The sequence below is a fragment of the Geotrypetes seraphini genome, chromosome 2 (genome assembly GCF_902459505.1).
Source record: "Geotrypetes seraphini chromosome 2, aGeoSer1.1, whole genome shotgun sequence".
Lineage (NCBI taxonomy): Eukaryota > Metazoa > Chordata > Amphibia > Gymnophiona > Dermophiidae > Geotrypetes > Geotrypetes seraphini.
In genome coordinates this window covers 81672961-81697492 of record NC_047085.1, presented here as the reverse complement: position 1 = coordinate 81697492, position 24532 = coordinate 81672961, and the positions used below count along the sequence as shown (strand labels likewise).

The following is a 24532-nucleotide window of genomic DNA, read 5'->3' as shown; positions in this document are numbered from 1 at the left end:
CAGGAGAAAAGGAAATGATCCTGACTCCCAGTCATCCCTCTTCTTTCCTGACTGGACCTCTGTTTCTGCAGAGTATCCTTCCACTACGGACCAGCCCTCTGTGAGGAAACAAACTCTTCTTAAGGCTCACAAAATGTTACCCTGATCTTTTTTCTTAAATTCAATGAAATACAGTCTAGTTTATATACACTTATATTTCTATGTACATATATATACATTCACACTTCTTTGTCCATATACATGCAAACCAGCCAGTTACTACCGACCTCATATAAATCGATTACAAATTAACCAAGTCTAGCCACAAAGGAATTAATGTCAGTAGGATACAAGTGTTATTACAACTCTATTACACATTGGCATTATATAAGATATTATTTCCCTCCCAGATGAGAACAGCTACCCCCACACGATCAGTTTTATGTACATCACTATTTCTATGCTTTCCTTAGATTGTAAGCTGCCTAGATGGTATGTCCGTAAGTCGAGGTATAAAATACTAATAAACTTGAAACCATAGACAGTAATTCCAAAGCAAACAAAAAAGAAACTTACCAAGTTAGCAGTTGAGTGGCTAGCAGAGAGTGCTGCATGGGCTCGGCTAATAGACTGATCATCCAGGATCAAGATCTCACAATTCTTGCGTCCAACAATATACTCAACACCCGTCAATAAACGTTGGGGCTCACCTGAGAATAATTAGAGTCTGAGAAGAGTTGCAAAAGGGCTCACTAAAAATAACTACAGAAATAAAATATTTTTGCAGTTAGCAACAAACTTTTTACCTCATACATAAACCTCATTGAATAAATGCTTCTATATTTTGTCCTAAAATAAAATCTTTGACTTATTGGACCTGGAAAGGGTGGAATCTTAGAGTTCCATAGTTTTTACATATAATTTCTGTATGAATAAACAACAACAAAACAAACCTTTAAAAATAAAAGTAACATCTTCTCAAAGGCACTATGTGCAAAGGCTACAAGTTATCTGCAGCAAAGATGAATTCTGTACACTAGTTCCTTACCTTACTTGCATACTACTTTTCTGATACAAGCTTCAGAGCTAGAAGATTACACTGATAACATGGATGAACTTTGGAATGACATGTAAGATCAAAACAATTTAAAAAGTTATATGTATAATAAATTAGAGAAATTTGTCAATTTCAGAAAACTAGGAAACAAAAATTTAAAGGAATGGTCATGCTTATAACCCTAACATCAAAAGTATACTGTAACAAATATCTAAAGCAACTGAGATAATAGGGAAAAAAGGTTAGATTAAAGATATGGAGATACAGCTGCTTGTATTTAATTATAGAGCTGGGGGGGGGGGAGTATTGTCAGAATGGATGCTCTGTGGCTTCTATTTAGTATCGTGTGCAGCTTTTTTGTTACTAGTGGAGTTTTGTCAGAATGGATGCTTTGGCATGAGCACCTGTTACTAGATGAGCTATTCTTCTGATTTACCTCTGCAAGATTCAGAGTCTTAGATTTGAAGAGTATATTTTATGATCCATAATATCCTATGGTGTCTGTGCCAGTGATCTCTCATGGTAGCTCATGGAGAAACTAAGCCCCAAAGTATGCAGAATTTGAGTGGGGCTGCTGAAGAGGGTGTATCAGTGAGAGCTGAGAAGCAACAACCACGTGTGCCATTAGATTTGTGCACAGAAAACTCTTATTCTAAATTTATGATAGGGGCAGTCCTGATGTAAGCGGGAAGGTCAGAATAAATTATGTAAATGAGGCTTCTTACAAGCAGTCTCACGACATGGGATGCATATAACTCACTTGTCCGGGAATAGAGTGGGATTGTACAAGAAATCTGATATAGTTGTTGGATTTACTTTTTATAGACTTATATACAGGGGTGCCCAACGCGTCGATCGCGATCGACCAGTAGCTCAGGAAGGCAACTCGAGTCGATCGCACTCGTGTTGCCGTCCTGATCTACGGGCCGATCAGCCTTCCTCTCCAGTGTTCTCCCTAGGGCCTTTTAGCTGGGCGGTCCGCCCAGCTGTCATCTGCCGCTGCTGAACAAAAAACCGGCTTGGAGATTTCAGCCCGTAGCGAACTTATGCTCCGGGCTCTAACGTGTGCGTGCAGGCTTCTCTTCTCTTCCCTCCGAAACCGGAAGTTATGCCCGGGGAGGGGGAGGGGGGGAGAAGGGAAGCCGGCACGCACATGTTGAGAGCCCTGAAGCAAGCGTTCGCTACGGGCTAAGGCGGGAGACATGTTAGTGAAGCATTTCCTCTTCTTGCTGCCGGGTCCTGCCTACTTTCTGTTTCCGCGAAGGCAGGACCCAGCAGCATTTCCCCCAACAGTTCCTCGCGATGCTGGTCGGCCGAAGCAGGGAGAGGTTGGGGCGGCGTCGGCTTTTGGGCGTGTTATTGGTGGCGGTTAGGGTCCTGGTCCCCGATGGCAGTTTGGGTCCCCGATGGCAGTGGCAGTGTCTTGGGGGAGGGCAGGGAGAAAGAAAGAAAGAAAAAGGGCAGGCAGGGAGACAGAAGGAAAGAAGAGAAACAGAAAAAAAGGAAAGGGAGGCAGAGAGAAAGAAAGGGCAGGGAGAGAGGAAGGAAAAGTTGGGGGAGGGAATGAGGTGTGGAGGAGAGGAAGCATACAGGCTGAAAGAAGGGAAGAAAGACTGGATGCACAGTCAGAAGAAGAAAGTGCAACCAGAGACTCATGAAATCACCAGACAAGGTAGGAAAAATGATTTTATTTTAAATTTAGTGATCGAAATGTGTCTCAATTTATATCTGCTGTCTATATTTTACACTAAGGTCCCCTTTTACTAAACCGCAATAGAGTTTTTTTAGCGCAGGGAGCCTATGAGCGTCGAGAGCAGCGCTGGGCATTCAGCGCAACTCCCTGCGCTCTAAAAACTGCTATTGTGGTTTAGTAAAAAGGGAGGGGGGTATATTTGTCTATTTTTGTATGGTTGTTACTGAGGTGATAGTGCATAGAGTCATCTGCTTTGACCTCTTTGAAAAACCCTGGAATAGGAATGATAATTAACATTTTCTATGCGTACAGTGTGCGTTGTGTTTTTTTAAAATTTTATTGTTGGTAGATCATTTTGACTTGGTCATTTTAAAAGTAGCTCGCAAGCCCAAAAAGTGTGGGCACCCCTGCTTATATATATATATATATACTAGTTTTTAAGCCCGTTACATTAACGGGTGCTAGAATAGATGTGTCTGTCTGTCTGTGTTTCTTTATCTCTCTCCTTGGCTGCTGTCTGTATCCTTCTGTCTTCCCCTCCCCCCCCGAGCAAAGCTGTCTGCCCCCAGCACCCACCTCCCCCCAAATGTCTCTCCATGGCCCTCTTCTGTCTCCCCCCCCAGAGCAAAGCTGTCTGTCCCCAGCAACCCTCCCCCCAAAGCAGCCCCCTTTCCCTATCTCTCCATGGCCCCTTCTGTCTCCCCCCAGCACACCCCTCCCCCCTAACCCTCTCCCTGTCTCTCCATGGCCCCTTCTGTCTTCCCCCCCAGAGCAAAGCTGTTTGCGGGTGGCTCCTTGACCAATCCGCGCTTACAACGGCCCCACACTCGCGGTCTGGCTGGCTCCCCCACCAAAGCCCTTCGCAGCGGCAGCCCCTCCCCCTCAAGACACATTTCAAATCTGACATATTGCAATCACAAAACAGAAAATAAAATAATTTTTCTTAACTTTTGTTGTCTGGTCATTATTCATATCATGTAGGGGTCCCAGGCTATGGTTGGCTTTTGATAACTCGCTTGCCAGAGCCCCTTCTTTCTTCTTCCCTCCCTCCAACCTGGCAGCTGAAGACAGGCACCTCCCCCCAATGGTCTGAGACAGGAGGGAGCATCCACAATGCGCAGATAGTGAGTTAGGAGAGGGCCTGAGGGCAAAGAGAGGCTCAACAGCGCACAACCACCTTTCCTTCCCTCCCTCCATCAGGTGCAGTGCAGCTCCACCAATGTTAAAAGGAGCCGCGTCGAAATCGGAGCCCTGCCACTGCCATAGCACTTTCCCCTCTGCCTTGGTCCCGCCCCTTCTCTGACATATGGGACCGCGGCAGAGGGAATGTGTTACGGTGGCGGCAGGACTCCAATTTCAAAGCAGCTCCTTTTAACATAGGCGGAGCTGAACTGTACCTGATGGAGGAAGGGAAGGAACGGTGGGCCAAATTTCGGCAATGGCAGAAATTGTTTGGCGGGTAAGTACACAGGGCCGGACGCAAGAGGAGCCGCCACCGCGAAAAACCCCAGCAAGGGAGCCAGGCAACGGAGAGGGCAGGGGATGCTAGCGGCCGGCAGCTGCCGCTCCGCAGGTGGAGAGCAGGGAAGGCCAGACCGTAAGCCGCACATGCGCACTTCCTAGCTACAGCTCACGGAAAACGGATGCACGCATAGGAAGTGCGCATGCGCGGCTTACTGTTTTATTATATTAGATAATCACTATTTTTCTTGGTGGCTAAACAGAAATAAGTCATACATAGCTTGAAGAAAAATCAGTGTTTAAATAAGTGGGAATAGGGTAGAGACAGAAAAAACTGCATGTGGTTGGGAATTATTTTTACTGCTTATCATTACCATGTATGTTATAGTTTTGCCAATATCTGTTATGAGGGCAGATAATAACATGTAAGCCACCAATCAGCTAGAGGCTCTTCATGGGCAGGAGCGAAGGAAGGTCGCTCCTGCGGTTCACCAATGGACTACCAGGGATAGTAAAGGTACGCTGGGGAGGTGGGAGTGAGAGCGGGGAGCAGATGCTGGATGGGTGGGGGGTGAGTGAGAGCGGGGAGCAGACGCTGGATGGAAATGGGGGAATGAGAGCAGGGAGCAGACGCTGGAAGGAAGCGGGGAGGAGATAGAGGGAGGCATATGCTGGAAGGAAGTGGGTAGAAGATAGAGGGGAGCAGATGCTGGAAGGAAATGGGGAGGAGAGAGAGGGCACATACTGGATAGAAGAAGGGGATTAAGAAAATAAGGCACATGCTGGATTGGGGAAAGAGAACAGAGTTAGTGAGATACTGGAAGGGGTGAGGAAAAGAGGTGGCAAGATAGACACAATGAAAAGTGAGATACTACAAGGGGTGAGGAAAAGAGGTAGCAAGATAGACACAATGAAAAGTGAGATACTACAAGGGGTGAGGAAAAGAGATGGCTGTAGGTAGACACAATGGAAAGAAGGAAATTGAGGACTGGATAGTAAGAAAAAATGTAATCTAGACAGAGGCAGAAAATAAATTGAGAAGACCACAGAAGAAAAGAAAAGGGGAAAGGAGAGGTGAGAGAGATGCCAGAGCATGGAGGGAAGGGGAGGAGGCAGATATCAGATCTAGGGGGAGGAAAGAAGGAGAAAGAGAGAAGGAAAGTTGGTAATTGAAAAGTAGAAAGGACAAAGGTGAAATTTGAGTGGTTGGAGAGGCAGAAAAGTAAAAAAGGGCAGGAAGAGCTAAAAAGGAAAGATCGGTATATCAAAGACAGGAGTAGTGACGGAATGAAACAAGACAGGAGAGAGTAGAAAAAACATATGGACAGCAACCACTGGAAAGGGAATTATCAGAAGACACAGGAAAGCAAGAGGCAAAATGGGACCATTATAATGGAAAAATAAAATGTGTAGACAACAAAGGTAGAAAAAAGTGTTTTATTTTAAATAAATTACCTAAATATGTTAGCTTTGGGATATCACAGATATTTGTATCGTGTTCAGTGGCTTACCAGAATGCTGATGGGGGAGTGAGGGGTGGGCAATGGGCCTGAGCTCAAAGTGGGTCGGTACTAAATTTTCTTCCCAACATGCCTCATGCCTCCTACCAAATGCAAAATATAAATACCTAAATTGGTAGGCTTCCCAAAGTTCCTGCAGCTGAAGATCTCTTTCTCTTGTTCTGCAGCCAGAACTCTTCAGACTCTGCAGCTGGTGGCAGTAGAGAATGATACGGTGGCAGTTACCCGCGGCTAGCCGCGTTTAACCGCGGACAACCCGCCGAAATGGGGAAGAAAAAATAGTGGCCTCTGCAGGACGGGGACAAGGCTATTCACTGCCCCGTGGAGCGGTGAATGGACTTGTCTCCGCAGTGAGGCAATCAAGGATTGCGCGGTCCCCACCCGCCCACAGCGTTCCGCCATCTCCCTCCATCCACCTTACATTATATATAGAGCACTGTTCCTCAACCGCCGGTTGAATTTCTGCCGGTCCGCGCAAAAAAAAAAAAAAAGCCTCTCCTTTTCCCCTGCTCTCAGTTGCTAAAGCCGACAGGAAGTCTTTCCGACGTTAAATCTGACGTCAGAGAGGATGTTCTGGGCCAGCCAATTGCTGCCTGGCTGGCCCAGAACGTCCTCTCCGACTTCAGAATTGAGTCGGAAAGAAGACTTCCGGCTTTAGCAGCTGCAGCATGGCGGTAAGAGAAGGGGAAAAGGAGGAAGGCTTTTTTTTTTTTGAGCGGCAGGGAGGCAGCAGGCTGTCTTTGGCTAGGGAGGGAGAAAGGTAGACAGGCAGGCAGGCTTCGGGGGTGGGGGTGGGACAAAGTGTGGAAGGCAGTGAGAGGGACATAGGAAGGAGGCACTAGGGGCACTAAAGACATGGGAAGGAGGCACTGGGGGCACTAAAGACATGGGAAGGAGGCACTGGGGGCACTAAAGACAGAAAGGGGCACTAAGGACATGGGAAGGAGGTACTGGGGCACTAAAGACATGGGAAGGAGGCACTGGGGGCACTAAAGACAGAAAGGGGCACTAAGGACATGGGAAGGAGGCACTGGGGGCACTAAAAACATGGAAAGGAGGCACTGTAGGCATTAAAGACAGGAAGGGGCACTAAGGACATGGGAAGGGGGCACTAAAGACAGGAAGGGGCACTAAGGACATGGGAAGGAGGCACTGGGGCACTAAAGACATGGGAAGGAGGCACCGGGGGCACTAAGGACATAGGAAGGAAAGAGGGAGGGAATAGAAAGGGACAATTCTTGGGCCTGAGTACAGAAAGAAAGAAAAGATACACAGACAGAAGAAAACGCAATCAGAGACTCAAGAAATCAATCACCAGACAGCAAAGATAGGAAAAATGATTTTATTTTCAATTTAGTGATCAAAATGTGTCAGTTTTGAGAATTTATATCTGCTGTCTATATTTTGCACTATATTTGTCTATTTTTCTATAGTTACTGAGGTGACCGAGCTTGCGGAGATGGGGCGTAAACAGGGTTTTAAAATTTTAGTCCTAGTAGTTTGCCGGTCCACAAAATAATTCTTTTATTTCTGCCGGTCCACGGGTTTAAAAAAGTTGAAAAACACTGATGTAGAGTATGCCGGCTTTCTTTTTCGCCCAGCCGCATGCGCGGCTGCTCGAGTTGATCAATCTTCTCCTCTCTTGCAACTTCCTGTTTCCAGTTGCATCAGAGGAGAATATTGAACAAATGAGCAGCCGCACATGCGGCTGGACGAAAAAGAAAGCCAGCATACTCTACGTCTAAGGTGAGATGGAGGGAGGGAGATGGCGGAACACTGCAATCAGTCGGGTGTCTGCTGTTTTTGTCAGGGCTGTGAAGTCGGAGTTGAGGAGTTGGAGGAAATTTTGGGTACCTGGAGTCGGAGTCAGAAGTACAAAAAACAGTGGAGTCGGAACATTTATCTACCGACTCCATTTTTTAACTTGGCATACCAATCACGAGCGATTCTTTCAGCTATAGCACCCACTATATACACAGCATAAATGTTGCGAGCAGCTTCTGCGGCCTTAGAACCTTGATTAAAAGCAAAAAGAAGGTGGTGTCGAAAATGCTCATTTCTCTCAACTTGACATTCCATTTTAACGATCTGAAAATTAACCAGTGCTGTGGAGTCGGAGTCGGAGGAAATTTCGGGTACCTGGAGTCGGAGTCTGAAGTACAAAAAACAGAGGAGTCAGAATCGGAACATTTATCTACCGACTCCACAGTCCTGGTTTTTGTATCACTGCCTGCCTGCGCTCACGTTCCAGATCCTCCTGCATTTTTAGTGTGCACAATTGACCTGATTCGAGCTATAGTGAACATGGGGACACATCATTGCAAGGGAGGACAAGTCAATTGATTTATTTTATGTTCTGTTTTTACTACAGGGCAGAGGCACTGAAACAGATTCTCAGTGCAGTAGTAGTAGTGGCAGGACTCTCTTCTGTCTTCATAGTGTTTCGCAGTACTGAGGTTTATACGGATGCTGCGGGGACGGTGACGGGTCGGTGAAAGGGATGGCGGTGACGGGGCGGTGAAGGGAACGACGGTGACGGGGCGGTGAAGGGAACGGTGGTGATGGGGCGGTGCAGAGGATGGTGGGCTGGGGACGGTGCGGTGATGGGGACAGATTTTTTCCCCATGTCATTCTCTAGGTGACAGCTCAGAGACACTGCTACTAGCTGCAGAGCTTGGAGATTATTGGCTGCCAGACTGGAGGAAGTGGTCTTCAACTGGCAGAGTTTTGGGATTCCCCACCTGCCACAGCAAGGGAGATGGCTAATTTTTGGTGGACCTGGACCTGGGCCTGGGATCCCTGTGTGAAAGACATGTATATCTGTTTTTATTTTTCCAGTGTTATAATACTTGCTGAGTTTAATTTCTTGGGATTCCCAGTTCAATTTATATTTGTGATCTCTTGTTCTGTATTTGGTAAAGGTCTATGTTTTGTGTGTAAAGAAGTCATTTAAAGTTGTTTTAAGTGTGGTAATAATGGGAGGTGGGGATATGGGGAGGGGGTTCAGAGAGGAGAGAGAATCAGGGATCCCCTCCTTAATTTCTGCCCTGGGGCCCAGCATGTCTAAAACCGGCCCTACCTGATTCTACCAATTTAAATCAGTGCTGCAAGTTCCATATTGCAACAGGATGAGCTTTATCAGAAATCCAGAACAAGCTTAAATTTTCCCTCCTGGAACTGAAAAACTTGGGAAAAGGAGAGTCGGAAATCCAAGAGTAGACTCAAGTCTGGATCGCACAATTAAATAAAGCCTTAGAAACATCTCTACAAATTGCACCTTTAAAGCAGGAAGAGTTCAAAAACCTGAGGTTAACTCAAGAAAGCGAGATTTTATGCAACTTGCGACATCATTGCTTTTACAACAGTGCTATGACAAATAACCAGGTATAGCATTACTTCCAGCACCGAACTCCCGTTTCGCAGTCGCTTACCAACCGTAGCGCCGCTCACTCCTTGCAACTTCCACATACCGGTTGCAGTCCTGTCCTCCGACACTTCCGCCAAAGTTCCAACTGAGCGTGCGCGCGCTTGGCGCAGGCTAGCCCAGGCAGCAAGAACAGCGTCACCTGTCGTTCGGATGAACGCACTATCCGGCGTTTTTGGTATGGTGGAGGGAAGGGGCATTAGCAGGAGAAGGCAAGAGTGCCTCTGTATGAGCTCTAGTGAGAATCGTGAGACCCAACGTGTAATTCCTGAATAGTGCATCTTCAAAGATATATAAACTGGAGTCAGTACATAGGTGGCTAATGAAGTGACTGACAATCTTTGTCATAAACCATATGGGTGGATATCTAAAGATCCAAATATGTACAGTATTTTGAGAAGATGTAGGAAAAGAAAGATAAGATAGAGACATTTAAATACGTAAATAACGGCTCTCAAGCCTTTAAGCTACTTGTGGAATACTTTTTGCCATGAGTTGGGCTGGAAATTTTTTTAAAGAGCAAGGGTGATGTAAAAAGATTTGCACAGGGCCGATTCTCAGAGTTACCTACAGAAAAAAAAGGACGGATTGATGCATCTGTGTTTTACTTCCATTGCTTTGATTCAATGGAAATTAAATCCAGATGTCTGAATCTGTGAGTTGAACAAGCGGGTAGCCTGTTTCCTGGCGTTTTTTTTTTTTTTCCTATTGGACTTTGCCTCTGAGCGTGGGGTCTCAAAGTCCCTCCTTGAGGGCTGCAATCCAGTCGGGTTTTCAGGATTTCCCCAATGAATATGCATGAGATCTATGTGCAAGCACTGCTTTCAATGCATATTCATTGAGGAAATCCTGAAAACTCGACTGGATTGCGGCCCTCAAGGAGGGACTTTGAGATCCCTGAATGCGCTGAGGATATCGGTTCACTCATTCCGCTGCTTCTTTGGTCGCTACGTACGCGCCCTCAGCTTGCTACAGAATAATAATGGCAGCCGTGTGCAGGAGTTTCTCTCGAATCGCGAGGTCGCCTTTAGTGCTCCGTAGAGGGAGCGAAATAAGAGCAGTTTACCTCCATGGAGATAGGGTAAGGAGAGTAAGTTTAACTTTATTACCAAGGCAGTATTTACATGTGTACTCAAAAACATATAGAAAGCGGTTAAAAATACAAAACAATTATCACACAGCAGTAATAACGCAATAGCAAAGCACAGAACGAATCGCTCCAAAGAGTGATATTTTTCGAGCAACATGTCCAGGATATTGCATAAATCCAAATGAAAGAAACGCTATAAAACGTTATTTTAGTTGTGTGCTTTTGAGATAGCACGAACAGTTTTTAAAAGGACAAGTAGCAATTTCGTGCTTTTAAAAAGTTGCTCTGAACTCTTTAGCGACTATCCGAGAGGCTATGCTGCTGGAGGGGAGACTGGGTGGGACAGAAGTGAGATCATTACATTATTATCAGTTTGAACATAAATACCCTGTTTACTTGAACATTATCTAAGAGCATAGTGAAATAAATGTCTTAATCTTATTTAAAAATCCCAATAATCTATGAAGTTTCACTATGTATTTTTTTTCCAACTTTCAATAAAATATTAAGTTACAAAAAAAAAAGTGGCCCTCCTCTCAGTGGCTAAGTATGCAAATAAGTTTCACCGCACATATAGTTTTAGCTGTAGGGAAAATAGGTGAGGAAGTGTGAGATCAGTGGAGACAAGTACCTAAGGAAGTTCGAATCTGAAGTGATTTTTAATTTGTTGGGTGTATTGTGTGAAATTAAGGCCTGGTTGAGGAATTCTGCACATATTTGCAACAAAGAATTTAGCATTTATAGTGCAAAATTTGGTACAGGCAGGGCTATAGCGAGCTATGGGCTTGGCTACGTCTACAATGCAGCAGGCAGGATAGGAGCTTTAGGGGGTGTGTCACATGGGGCGCATTTCTGGCTTGGGATATTCTTGGGCATAGGAACCAGGAGGTAACAGCAGCAGTATTGCAGATTGCCACGGAAAAAGCAGTGGCATTGCTTTGATACCCAAAAGTGGCATTGATACCCAAAAGTGGTGGCTAGCAGCGGTAAAGCTAGAGAACACATGTGGGCCCTACTGTTCCTACTCCCCCCGCCCCCCTCATTCTATTTGTTTGTTTGGTCTGTGTAGGTTTCATGATCAGCCAGAGCTGAATTTAGGTGTTAATAAGTAGCCAGTTGGAAATTGAATTACATAGTGCTCCGCTTAAGCCTAGCAGTGGCCCTGTTCCCTCTTGGCTTTGGGGTAGAGTAGAATAGATTGACTTAGGGGTCGATGCAGAAAGCTAGCCCTGGCACAAGTGTGTACATAATGAGATGTCTTTGTGCAATTTTTTTGGCTGCATGATGCAGAGAAGTATTTTGTACTGAATATACTGCTGTGTGTACTAAAATGAATGGTATTGAGGCAATTAACTATTTGGCTCCAATGCAGAAAAGTATTCAGAAGGATTTAAGGTGAGCACATTAGAATCTGAACACCAAGTCTAAGAAGATATAAAAAGGTTAGTTGAGAAGATTTAATTTTAGAGAAGATTTAATTTTGTGATGTTTTATGTGCAGAACACCATCACTTCTGGTTAAGCAGTTACTGTTATGTTTGCAGCAAAAAATCAAAAACATAACAGTTTTTGTTTTTGTTTTTGATTTTTTGCTGCAAACATAACAGTAACTGCTTAAACAGAAGTGATGGTGTTCTGCACATAAAACATCACAAAATCTTATGTGCCAGCATTTTTGTGAGGTTGATATTTACCTGCAGAATAGCACTAGCACAAAGGTTTGTTGATGCTTTTGTTTCACTTGGACATGTGCATAGTACTTGTTGCTTTGCCACAGAACATTGTGCGTATGCATCAGGTAGGGCTTATCCTGATTCCTGACTGATATACAAGTTCTGCTTATTGCATTGATGGCAAAACATTCTTGTTAGATTTGTTAGAAGCTATGTGCGCTCAGCCATCAGCTGATTGCTCTTAATGTGTAGCTTTCTGCATTGATCTGCCTGGTTAGCTGAATGAAGATAAATGTGGTGGGGGGGGGGGGAGCTCCAGTTTTGCTTCGGAGTCACTGACAGGGAGATGGGATTATCTGAATTCCAGGCAGGGGACAGGACTGAGCATGTCAGCCACACTACCAGGAATGCCAGCTGGGACCTATGCAAGCAGTCCCCATACCTGCGGCCCCCATGTCTTTGTTAGGAACAGCAGCTATTTTGTCTTCATAGGATTTTTCTCCTGCTGCAGTGTTTCTGCAGTAGGAGCCTTCTCAGCTCCCATTAGAGCTTGGAAAGGGGGGGTCTTCTGCACCAACCCTGGCCCTAATCACTGAGGGATCCCAAGACCCAATTGGCTCCAATACCTAGTCCTGCTTGTTAAGCAGGTTCTAGTGATAGAGTTTGGCTCCTCTTTGAAGAGAGAAGGGCTTTGGGGGCTCTTGTCCTGTCCAGGGCTCAAGCACTGCAGGGGAGACCACATATGTGGCTCCTGTTATACCAGAGTTTGGGGAACATAGGGAGCCTTTTGGCCCTTCAGTTGCCTTTGGGCTTCCTTGGGGGAATGGAAAAGCAGTTATTCATCTGTCATTCTCTTATTTTGGCGAGAAAAGCTTTCATACCTTCTTGACTCGGTATTGGAGGACCTAGACTTCTGTAAGGCCCATTTGATAGTGCCATCAGAGGGGGATCTTATGATGGAGGGTCTTATTTGGCCTCCAAAGCATTTTATGCTTAAGGTGTTCTCCTGCATGAAGCTGGCAGAGTGGGAAACCCCAGATATGTTCCTCCAGATGACCCCATGAAGGGTCCTATATTCAAGCTCCAGACCAAGGAGCACAGTCTGTGCAGGCTGAAGATGGACTGGGACTATCTTCAACTGTTAGGTTCCACCCTGGAAGTGGACCCACATATGTCCCTTTTAGTAACTATTGTCTTGTTGAGTATCAGCCTGTCAGGATTTCTGTCACTGGATCCCATTTCTGTCCAGAATGGGGCACAAAGGTTGGACAGTCCCAGTCATCTGCTTTGGGGAGTTCCATTAGATCTGCTAGATTGGGTGGTAGCTCTTGCTGATGCAAGCCTCTTTGGCTGGGGAGCTCACTGTCTTCACAAGGTGGCACAGGATTACTGCTCCCCATTAGAGGCCTCTTGGTCTGTCTATCTGCCTGGAGACCCTAGCAATCAAGTTTGACAATGGTAGAATTGCTTCTGAAATGGGAAGGATGGTCCACCTGATGGTGAACAGTGTCATGCGCTTGGGTTATATCAACAAGCAAGGCAGCCCCTGGAGTTGGGCATGGCCTTGGAGGTGGCATCCCTTAGTCTCTGGTAGAGGAGAATCTGATTCCACTTCCCTGAGCTATCTAGTTTTTAAAGGTTTTATGAGAGATTTTTTGCCTAACACTTGGAAGGTGCAGATTCCTAAGGTCCTTGCTTTTCTGCAGCAAGGTGAACTCGCTTATGGTTCAGTTAGTGCTGTTTTGCTTCTAAGGTAAGATCCTGGTCCTTTCCCTTACCAATCATGTGAACATTTGTTTGATTTTTGAAAGGGGTCACTCGTTGCATCCTCCTGACCATTCAGCTCTTCCCTTCCAGGATTTGAATTTAGTTCTGAATGTTCTTTCAGGTCCTCCCTTTCCACCTCTGAAGTTGACCTCCCTTAAAGGCTTCACTCTGAAGACAGTGTTCCTGATGGCAATCACAATTGGCCTGAAGGGTTTCAAATCTTCAGACTCTTGTTTTGTTAGGACCTCTGATTTCCCTCTCAGACAATTCAGTGGGAGGGGGGGAGGGGGTAGGGCAGGCCGGGAGATCACCTTGTTAAGAGAGAAAAAATGAAGGAACACTTCTTTTTTTTTAAAATAATCTTTATTCATTTTAAAATAATTTCAATAAGTGAAGAACAATAAATAAAATATTTACACTATAGACATCACTTAAAATATTACAAGATTCTTACAGACCAATAACCCTCCTACCCAAATTATTCTTTATTATTCAAGAATCTATAAATCTATCATAAATCTGTACCGTAATTTACTACATATTTTAAACATAAATTACAAATTTATCCACTTAGACATATTTTAAACTTATAAACCACCCTGCCCCCATCTATAATAATATTTGATTATAACCTTTATATTCCTCCTCCCACCTCCCCCCCTGGATGTGCAATTTTCTCTTCTCTTCCCAAGGTGATCTTCTTCCTTCTACTTCCATTGAATCAGGATGTATGTCGGCCCTATTTTGGGGATTGGGAATGAGACTTTACTGTTAATGAAATTTGCAGAGTTTTGCTTAGGTACGTGTGGGCGACAATTAATTTTTGTCTCTCAAATCATCTTTTTGTTCTTTTCTATAGCCCTAGAAAAGGGCAAGGTGGCATCCAAAGTTTCATTGTCCATTGGCTCAAGACTGCCATTAAGGTAGCTTACTTTTATAGAAACAAGAATGCCTCCAAGATTGAGAGGACTTGGGCACAGGCGACCTCTTGGGTGAACGCCTAGGTGTTTTTGTTTTCCAAAGGTCATCTGTTGGGCAGCAATATGGTTGTTGCTGCATTCATTTGGGAAGCTTTATAGATTGGATATGGCCTGATCATATGTTGCCAAAAGGAAAGATTTATAAACTATAAAGAGTTTTACCCCATGCAAAATTGTCATTTCTTTAATAAGGCATTAACTATTTTTTGTGAGGCCCTCCAAGTACCTACAAATCCAAAATGTGGCCCTACAAAGGGTTTGAGTTTGAGACCACTGTTCTAGTCTAAGCATGCTTGGATTTTGTCAGTCATCCTTCAGAAATTATCGGCCTCCCCTACCCTTTGAGTCTGCTTGGGTACATTCCACTTGTTTATATATATATAGATAAAATCTTTATTCATTTTAAAACACTTTCAATAAGTGTAAACATCATAGATTATACATTTAACACTTTAGGCATCACTTATAATTTTACAAGATTCATTTAGAACATTACCCTCCCCACCCCTCCTAATCATTATTAAAGTAATTAAAAAATTTATCATATGTTCAGAGTTATAGTATACATATTTAAAACTTAATTTATTCATAAGATAAATCAGACTTATTTATCAAACCTCAAAAAAACCCCACTCTTTTTTCCTATTTTCATCTGTATAAATAATCAATTAAAAGCCCTTATAATCCTCCCCCCCCTCCCTGGATGTGCATTTTATCTAATAACAAAAAATCATAACTATAATAATTCTACAAAAGACGACAATGGGCCCCAAATTAAGTTAAAGTTTTTGTATTCCCTAATAAATCAGCATTCATTTTCTCATATTTGTAAATTAGACATAAACTTGCCCACCAGAATGTAAAGTTAAGACGATCCCAGTTCTTCCAGTTTCGTGTTATCATTTGTACAGCTGTACTAGTCATAATTAATAAGAGACATCTTTTATATTTATCTAGGGGATCCTTGATATGTAAAATGGTACCACAAATTACTATTTCATAAGTTAACGGAATCTCAGATTCTAAAATATTATTAATATGTCCCCAAATGGATCTCCAGAAAATCAATATCTTAGGGCAATAAAAAAGTAAATGATCTAATGTTCCTATGTCTAGGTGACAGTGCCAGCACCTATTAGAACTTATTAAGATGGTATGGCCTAGATCAGAGGTGGGCAAACTTTTTGACTCGGTCACAATGGGTTCTTAAATTTGACAGAGGGGCCAGACCAAGAGCAAATGAATGGAGTGTTTGTGTGAACTAATATAAATTAAATGTAAATGTCATAATATAAAAGGTTTTGGTCTTTAAAAGGTAGCAAAGCATGAAAACGTAAGTCTTATTGTATAAAACAAATGTACATGATCATCTCTCCCTTCTCCTTCACCCCAATTCTTCTTCTTTCCTTTCTCTCCACCAAATGTGTAGTATCTTTCTTCCCCTCTAACTCATCCCCTTGTGCCTTCCCTCTGCAGCATCTTTCTATCCCTCTATTCCCCTGTGCAGCAGAACCCATGCCCAGCTTCATATTTCCCTCCCTCCCTCCCTCGTGCAGCAGAACCCTTGCCTAGCTTAGATCATTCCATCCCACCCTCGTGCAGCAGAACTCTTGCCCAGCTTCCATCCATCTCTCCTGCAGCTGAACCCTTGAGCACTCGCCCTCGCAGCGCAGCTGAACTTCCACTGATCCCCCATCCTTTTCTCCCATCCGAACCCCGCCGACTGCGAGCCCTACATACCTCCCTCCAGAGCAGCGTCGGGCCAGTAGCACTCTAAACAGGCTGCTTCATGGCCTTCTCTCATCAGGGCCTTCCGTGTGCTGTGTTACTGATGACATCATCAGTGATATGGCAGAGGGAATTCCCCAACGAGAATAATGGGGCTAAGGTCTTTTTCTCAACTCTGTGTATTTTATAACATTTTTGCTGTGAAGAAGCATATTATCTCTGTAGACACAAATTCAGTTTTAAGAAATGAAAAACCAAGCATCTGTGATAATTAATATCTTCTAGATAGAAAAATTGCCTGTGACATTATGAATGGATTAATGGAATTAAGTTACCAAAAAATTTAAACATTGCATGATTATATAGCTTAATTCTACATAATTAAAAAGTAATCCTTATTTCATGATGAATAACTTTTGTACTATAATGTATCTTAAATAGAGTTTCCTTAAAAAAACATTTTACAGTATTTTAAAAAATTCTATTTAAATTAATGTAATTAAAAAAAAAAATCATTGATTTTTATTCACCCTTATTACATGCAGATCTTATTCTGCAGACACCTTCTACTGTTAATTTTCTCTTTTACTTTAGTTTTTCAGTCATGGAACAGAGGTGCTATACCAGAGCAAAGACTTACCGCAAGCTAAGCTCTTTCCACCTCTCCAGACAGTCATGCTGCCTCCCAATTCATTTAAAGGAAAAGTAGCTTTTATTACTGGTGGAGGCACTGGTCTTGGCAAAGGCATGACAATGGCCTTGTCCAGCTTGGGTGCAGAATGCGCTATAGCAAGCAGGTAAGTGCCACTGCCTGAATGTCACATATTAAGTTCTGTTGAAGTCTGACAAATTTTGAAATACAGTGCAAAATAAGGCTTATGCGTAATATACAGTGTTTTGTTTCACTTGTTTTATTTATCCTTGGTTCCTATGTCAGTTATTATAATAATACAACATTTCATACATATATTCTACATATACATATTATAGTTCAGTGCAGAAGTTCAGTTACCTCAGAATTACAGCAACATTATCTTTCACAGATTTTCAAGCCAAAAAAAGCTATAATGTTTTTAGGCACATTTATATTTTAAAGATAGAGCTGTTTAAGGCCTTCCTAAAAATAACATAACCTGATTCTGAAATTATTTTTATAGATATCATATATACTTGAATATAAAATGAGATTTTTGGGCCTAAAAATGGCCCCAAAATGGGGGCTTATAGTTTACATTCAAATCAGTGCCCAACCACCCCTCTCCCTGGTATGTTGCAGGCCTCCCCCAGGCCTGCTGTAAGCCCTGGTGGTCTAGCAGTGGGCCGGGAACAGAAGGATTCTATCCCGGTCAACTCTGACACATCCCATGTCCCAGGCTTTTAAAAAAACCTACCTTTTTAAAGCCCTGGTGGTGTAGCAGTGAACTGAGGCAGGAATAATCTTCTATGCTCCTGCTTCTTGCAAAGCCACTATCTGAAATGGCTACTGTGAGTTTTTGAGGCAACCGTGCAAGACCATGGGATGAGGAGTGAGAGAGATGCTGGCTGGGGAGGGGACGGGGGTGAGAGTGAAAGGGATGAGTGAGAGATGTAGATTTGAGGGGCTAGAGGCTGGCTCAGGGGTGAAAGATCCTGCACAGGGAGAGGCACATAAACATAGAGAAGAGATTCTAGATAGGGACTGAGCGTAGAGACAGGGACACTGAAGCAATGCTGGGCATGGAGAGGGACAGACAGGGACACTGAAGCAATGCTGGGCATGGAGAGGGACAGACATGGAGAAGAATGCTTGATGGGGAGAGAGCATTGAGATGGGCGTAGGATTGCTAGACAGGGACATTGCTTGAAAAGGGGGGATTCTGAGAGAGGGATAATAGATGCAGCAGAATGGAGAGGGATACAGAGGGGAGAAGCTCAGGATAAAGACAGGGTGAACAGATGCTGTACAGGACAGATGGGGACAAAATGTAAAATGGACAGGTGATTCTGGGAAGACAATTATGAAAAAAACAAAGAAAAGCTGAAAAAGGGACTTTTAGTTAAGGCATTTTTGAGCTGTTTCTTGGAACTGAAATGCTGCTGCAGCAGACTATTTTGATATCCTTGATCCTCATATGAGGTCTGGTGGCATGCAAGGGGGCTTGGACTCCCAGGGTGCATTGGCAGAAGCTGGCCAGGACATTGGGGACTTTTCTGTCAGGGACTCGGAGGGTTAGGGATCAGTCTGTATACCCTTGCTATCACAGAGTGAGTCTTGCCTGCTGGGAGATATAGGATTGCAAACAGGAGCAAGTACACAGGAAGCAATGGTGGTTGTCAGCTAAGGGAGGATACTTTCGGTGCTTTCATAGCTCATTTACTGACTCCTTGCGGGAGTTAGACTCCCAACAGGCCCCTTCCACTCAGTATTCTTTCCTGAGCGGAGAGCGAGTGTAACCCTCGTCTTTTTCTCTGGCATCCTGATATGAATGTTTTAGTAATGGAGCACTGGGATGCTCCTTAGGGTTCTCTAAAGATAACCAAACAACAGGAGTGTCAACAGATGTTCACCTTCAAAGAAGATATATATAGGATGGAGTCTGTTCAAAGGAAGGCTACTAAAATGGTTGGGGGTCTTCATCATAAGGCATATGGGGACATACTTAAAGATTTCATATATGTATACTTTGAAGGAAAGGTAGTAGAGGGGAGATACGATAGAGATGCTTAAGTACCTAAGTGGCATAAATGCATGTGAGACCAGTCTTATCATTTGATAGGAAGCTCCAGAATGAGAAGGCATAGGATGAAGTTAGCCTCAGGAGTGAAGACTGTGACCAAAGTCTCCATCAGTAACCTCACACAACATCCCAATTTGCTGTATAAGTAATATATTTATTAGTAATCAATAATAGTTAGCTTACAAAGGATAAGTCTTAGCCAATTGAGTTAACAGAGCATACATATACAGAAAGCCAGCTTCTGTATACCTGGTATCTGTTCTGACTAATACACTAGTAAACTGTTCTTTTATACATTCTTAACAACCTAAGACCACGTTAGTACATTCTATGTTCTTGATTTCTATTTGTTATTCATAATTGTCATTTCATTATCATTTCATTAATTGGGCAAAACATATACTTTTCTGAGTCATATTGAAGCGTGATGTCTTATTGTCAAATGGCTTTCCTAATTTCCCCTGACATATGTGCTTTTAATATCAAGGTCACTAATTTCTGAGCAAGGCCCATCCTTATTCCTGAACTTAATTGCACAGTTATCAATTTCATATCCTTGTGGTTGATATTATTTCTGGTAAGTCAACTTGACCTAGAGTTATAGTTATGTGTTAATTTCCTTCTCATGATGCTACTTTCCTTTTTCTTAAATGTTTATCATTGTCAGTAGATGGTTACCAGTTTCTGAAAACTGCTTATGCCAGCAGAGAAAGATAAATTGAATAAGAAATATGATCTTCTAATAGCTGGTTTAAGGTGCTTTTTAGGCTTAATGTATCATTACCATGTCTCTGTCAATCCAAGGGTTCACAGGGATCTATCTTCACCTCCAGTTTCATGGTCTTTACTCCATCTGTTCCCCTTAATTCTTCCTCAGGAGTAATCTAAAGAGATACTATTTTTTACAGAATGGTGGTAGATGCATGGAATAGTCTCCCAGTAGAGGTGGTGGAGAGTCTAGAAATGGGACAGGCACATGGGATCTCTTAGGGAGAGTAGGAAGTAGTGGGCAGACTGGATGGGCCATTTGGCCTTTATCTGCCATCATGTTTGTGTGTCTATGTAAAGGTTCTGGACAATCTGATGGCTAGCGTGGCAGATCACCAGCCAAAGTCTGTGCCTGACAGCAGACTGAGAACCTCTAGAGGTTTTGAAAATCCAGGTGCTTTCATCAGTACTAAGGTCGAGCCTTATCTTGGATATTCTATCAGGGATCAAGACAGAGATTTACAAGGCCTAGGCAAAGCCAAGCCACTGGTCCTTGTCCTACTTCATACTCTAAGAGGACACAATGACTCTTGGTCCGAAGTCTTCCCCCTGAAGATAGGAGAAATGCTTTTGGCGTATGCGGAGGTCTGGGAACAGATCTTGTCAGACCGCTGGGTGCTGGAGATCATTCAGGAAAGGTACAATTTTGAGTTCATCTGTCCCCTAACAGACTATTTTGTGAACTCCTTGGTGGGACACCCAGAAAAGCCATGCAGAGTCGTAGCAACAGTGCAGAGACTTGTAGAAACTCAAGCTGTGGAGCCAGTACCGCAGAAGAATCGGGCTCGGGCAGATATTCCATATACTTCATAGTACCCAAGAAAGGCTGAGAAAATTGGAGAATAATTATGGATATCGCATGTCAACGAGTCCCTGAAGATTCTGCGATTTGGCATGGAAACTGTGTGGTCAGTCATTGCAGCGGTAGCCCTGAAGGAATTTCTAGCTTCCCTAGTCTTGATTGAAGCCTACTTCCATATTCACATATTTCCAGAATAAAGGAGATTCCTGAGATTCCATGTGCTAGAGAGTCATTATTAGTGCTCAGCACTCCCCTTTTGGTTGGCAATAGCACCTCACACATTCACCAAGGTGATGGTGGTGGTAGCAGTGCATCTCTGCAGGGCAGGGATTCAAGTGCACCCATATCTGGACAAATGGCTGATCAGGGCTCTGTCATTTTCAGGAGAACAAGCAGTGGCTCAAGTGGTCCAACTTGAACAGAGCCTGGTTAGATAGTAAATTTTCAAAAGAGCAAACTGGTTCCTTCCAAATCCCTGGAATACTGGGAGTGCTATTCAACATAGCAGAAGGCTGGGTTTATCTTCCATTAGCACACAGACAGAAGTTTTGCATGCAGATAACGGAATTGATGGCTAAGCCTGCCCTGTCTACATGACACTACCTTCAAGTGCTAGGGTCCAAGGCAGCAACTAGAGATGTAGTCTTTCGGGCAAAGGCTCACATGCTCCTCTCCAGAACGTGCTGCTGCCTTGGTGGTCTCCACAAACAGACTCCCTTCAAATAACTCTCCCATGGACTCCAGAATCCCGCCACAGTATGGGTTATGGCTCCGTCCACAGTCATTGTTGCGGGACATACCCCTCAAGATAACTTTGTGGGTGATTCTCATAACAGATGCCAGCTTGTTCGGCTGGGAAGACCATTGTAACGGACGTCCAGTACAGGGGCAGTGGTTGGCCTCCCAGAGAAAGTGGTCCATTAACAGACTGGGACTTCAGGGCCATTCATCTGGATTTACAGAAGCTGAAGAGGAATCTGGAAGGACAGGTGATCTGAGTTTTCTTGGACGATGCTACAGTTGTGACATGTGTCTGGCACCAAGAGAGCGCAGCTGAGCCTGGAAAACAGCTTATTGTTTGGTGGGCACATGTAGTGAGAGTTGGCAATGTCTAGGCCGATTACCCCAGCAGGCAGACCTTAGTCCTGGGAGAGTGGACGTTATCTGCAGCAGCGTTCCAATCCATAGTTCTTCGATGGGGTCAGCCAACTGTCGATCTGATGGCTATGATGAGGAGCAAGAAGGCGGACCAGTTTTTCAGACAAAAATCTGAGCCTGGAAGCGAAGGCCTAGACACCCTAGTCCAACCATAGCCAAAAAGCGAATACTTCATAGGATAGCAAATCACCCAGGGAGAGTAGTCCTCGTAGCCACGTGGTCCTAATGCATCTTTAGAGGGGCAAGCATCTCAGACTGTAGGTGCAGCCCGATCTTCTGTCTCAGGGCCCGGTAATCATAGAAGATCTGGATCGCTTTGGTCTTACATCATGGTTCTTGAGTTCGCAGTGTTAGAGCGCAAAGGATACTGAGTTGTAGTCATTGCTACTCTCCTCAGAGCCAAAAAACCTCCAAAGGTCTCTACTTATGCTAAGGCATGGGAGACATTTCATCACTGATACATGAAGGAGCAGGTGGAGCTATTTGGTACTCTGATCTTGTTAGTGCTAACATTCTTCCAAGTAGGTTTCGACAAAGGCCGAGCAGTGGCATCTCTCAGGGTCCAAGTGGCGGGCTTTTCATGCTTCAGAGCCCGTGAACATAAAGATCCTCTGGCTTTACATCCAGTCAGATTTATAAAAAGGGCACCGAGACTCAGACCACTGGTAAAATAACCGTTTTTATCATGGAACCTTAGCGTCATTTTGCAAGGCCTCAGTCAGGCTCCGTATGAGCATATTCAGGAGACGTCCTTGTTGGATCTTAAACATCAAGACTGTTTTCCTCATGGCCATTACATCAGTGAGATTAGTCTTGAAACTGTAGGCCCTGTTGTGGAGGGAGCCCTTCCTCAGGATCACAGAGGGAGGAGTGTCCTTGCGCACAGTTCTGTACTTTTTGCCAAAAGTCTTTTCAGCGTTTCAGGTCAATAAAGAGGTAAGATTACCAGTGCTTCAGATCACGGGGTCAAAGAAAAAGGACCGGATTCTGAAAAGGCTGGATTTGAGGAGAGTTGTCCTGTGTTATCTAGAGGTCACAATAAGTTTGTGCCCACCAGTCAGGCTAGATGCAGTAGACCGATGTCTAAGGCTACCATTTTAAGATGGATATGGATGATCATCTTGTCAGCATATATTGCCTGTGGCAAACAATCACCAGTCTCCTTGAAGTGCATTCCACAAAAAGCGTAGCCTCTTCGTGGGTGGAAGCTCAGATGATTGCGCTCAAAGATATTTGTAGGGCAGCGACCTGGTCTACTCTGCACATGTTCTCCAAGTTCTGCAGGGTAGATGTGGCAGCACAGGAGGACAGTCTTTAGGTCCTCAGGGTTACCAGCTCCCACCCTAGATTTTTGGAACTGCTTATGTACGTCCCTACAGTCTCTAGAATGACATACCTATTGCACTACAAAATGAGATTGTTCTTACCTTGCTAATATCTTTTCTAGTACATAGGTGTGTCTTTCTGGAACCTTGCCCTGTCATTTATTCTGCCTGCCTACTGTCTCAATCAAAAGTTTGAGTCAAAACTGAGATTTTGATGTCAGTAAGACCTTTTAAGTGTATGAAGATTACAATAATTCATTGGAGAAATGTTTGAGCTCCATAAATGTTTCTGATTGGTCTGATTATATCAATGTTTTGTTCAATTAAAATGTTTTAACCTGTGTTGTTATACTTTTCAGATCAGAACAGATTTGTAGTTCAGGGAGTCTCCCCGTATCCCTCCTTATCTGTTCCTATATAAGACTATTGCCTGATTTGGTACAAACTGAAGGGGGCAGCAAAGCTCTTTGGAGAAGGAGGTGCAGTTGAAAATCTGGAGTGGATTTCTTCTGCACAGCTCGCAGGCATGGGGAGAATACCCGACTGTCCAGAATGATGCACCTATCTACTGGAAAAGATATTAGCAAGGTAAGAACATAATCTCTTAAGATTCATCCTATTTGCTAATTATTGCCTTGTTCTTAATAGCACTTTGGTGGCTTAATTATTGGAATCTTTGTTTTTTTCACAAATTCAGTTCTTCCTGGAAGAAATTAATGGTTTGGATGAATCTTGGCCTGGATTTTGTCAATAATAGAGGTCTAACAAAACAGGCAGATAGGCAACAAAACAGCAGATCGATGATAATAATTAAAAGTCCAAATTTATTCATTGCGCCAGTGCATAAAACTATATAACCAACTAAAAGCCTTTGTTTATTCTAGGAAGATCGATGTTTTGAAAGAAACGGCAAATGAAATTTCTTCAAAAACTGGAAATATGGTAATTTTTTTTTTTTTTTCAACATCCTATAGTATGTTGAGAGTTTGTTTTTTTCCTGAGTCGAACAGAGATTTGAGAATTTGTCAATTCATAGCTAATGCCAGAGAATAATTTGAAAACATAGTAACAGAATACATATGGTCACTCTAGTCTGCTTAGGTGAGATTTCACTTTCATGTCTTTTACCTGCCCTCTTCCCATAAATATCTGAAGTCATCCCCGACTCTTTTATGGTCCTGACCTCCATCACTACCTTTGCCATGTTTAGCTTTGCTTTTCAGAAGAGCAATATGTGGGCTAACACTCGAGCCCTCTACAGAGTCTTATTAACAAGTTTCTTAATTAGCCCTACAGTCACCAAGGTTAGTGAAGATGTAAAATCTTTGGTCTCTCTGCTCACCAAGTTTTGAGTGCTATATGGAATCACAGTAATGCACACAGAGCTGGAT

General features: G+C 43.6%; 2 protein-coding genes across 8 annotated transcripts in view; one reads left to right on the top strand and one right to left on the bottom strand.

Annotated features, from left to right (window-relative positions):
• Nucleotides 1-9349, bottom strand: part of NBN (nibrin) — an 86594-nt gene extending 77245 nt beyond the window's left edge. For 2 of the 3 annotated variants that reach the window (XM_033933400.1, XM_033933401.1), the window contains exons 1-2: nt 9142-9291; nt 556-689 (exon numbers count right to left, since the gene is read on the bottom strand). In XM_033933400.1, coding sequence (XP_033789291.1) covers nt 556-689; nt 9142-9178 — 171 coding nt within the window. In that variant the 5' untranslated portion in view covers nt 9179-9291. Of the gene's footprint in view, nt 1-555; nt 690-9141 lie in introns of all 3 variants that reach the window. The other variant, XM_033933402.1, reaches the window with a different exon arrangement.
• Nucleotides 9184-24532, top strand: part of DECR1 (2,4-dienoyl-CoA reductase 1) — a 57060-nt gene continuing 41711 nt past the window's right edge. The window contains exons 1-4 of one of the 5 annotated variants that reach the window (XM_033933406.1): nt 9284-9360; nt 10571-10572; nt 16966-17168; nt 24026-24083. In XM_033933406.1, coding sequence (XP_033789297.1) covers nt 17047-17168; nt 24026-24083 — 180 coding nt within the window. In that variant the 5' untranslated portion in view covers nt 9284-9360; nt 10571-10572; nt 16966-17046. Of the gene's footprint in view, nt 9361-9978; nt 10225-10570; nt 10573-13495; nt 13650-16965; nt 17169-24025; nt 24084-24532 lie in introns of those variants that run through there. The other 4 variants (XM_033933407.1, XM_033933404.1, XM_033933405.1 and 1 more) reach the window with 4 other exon arrangements.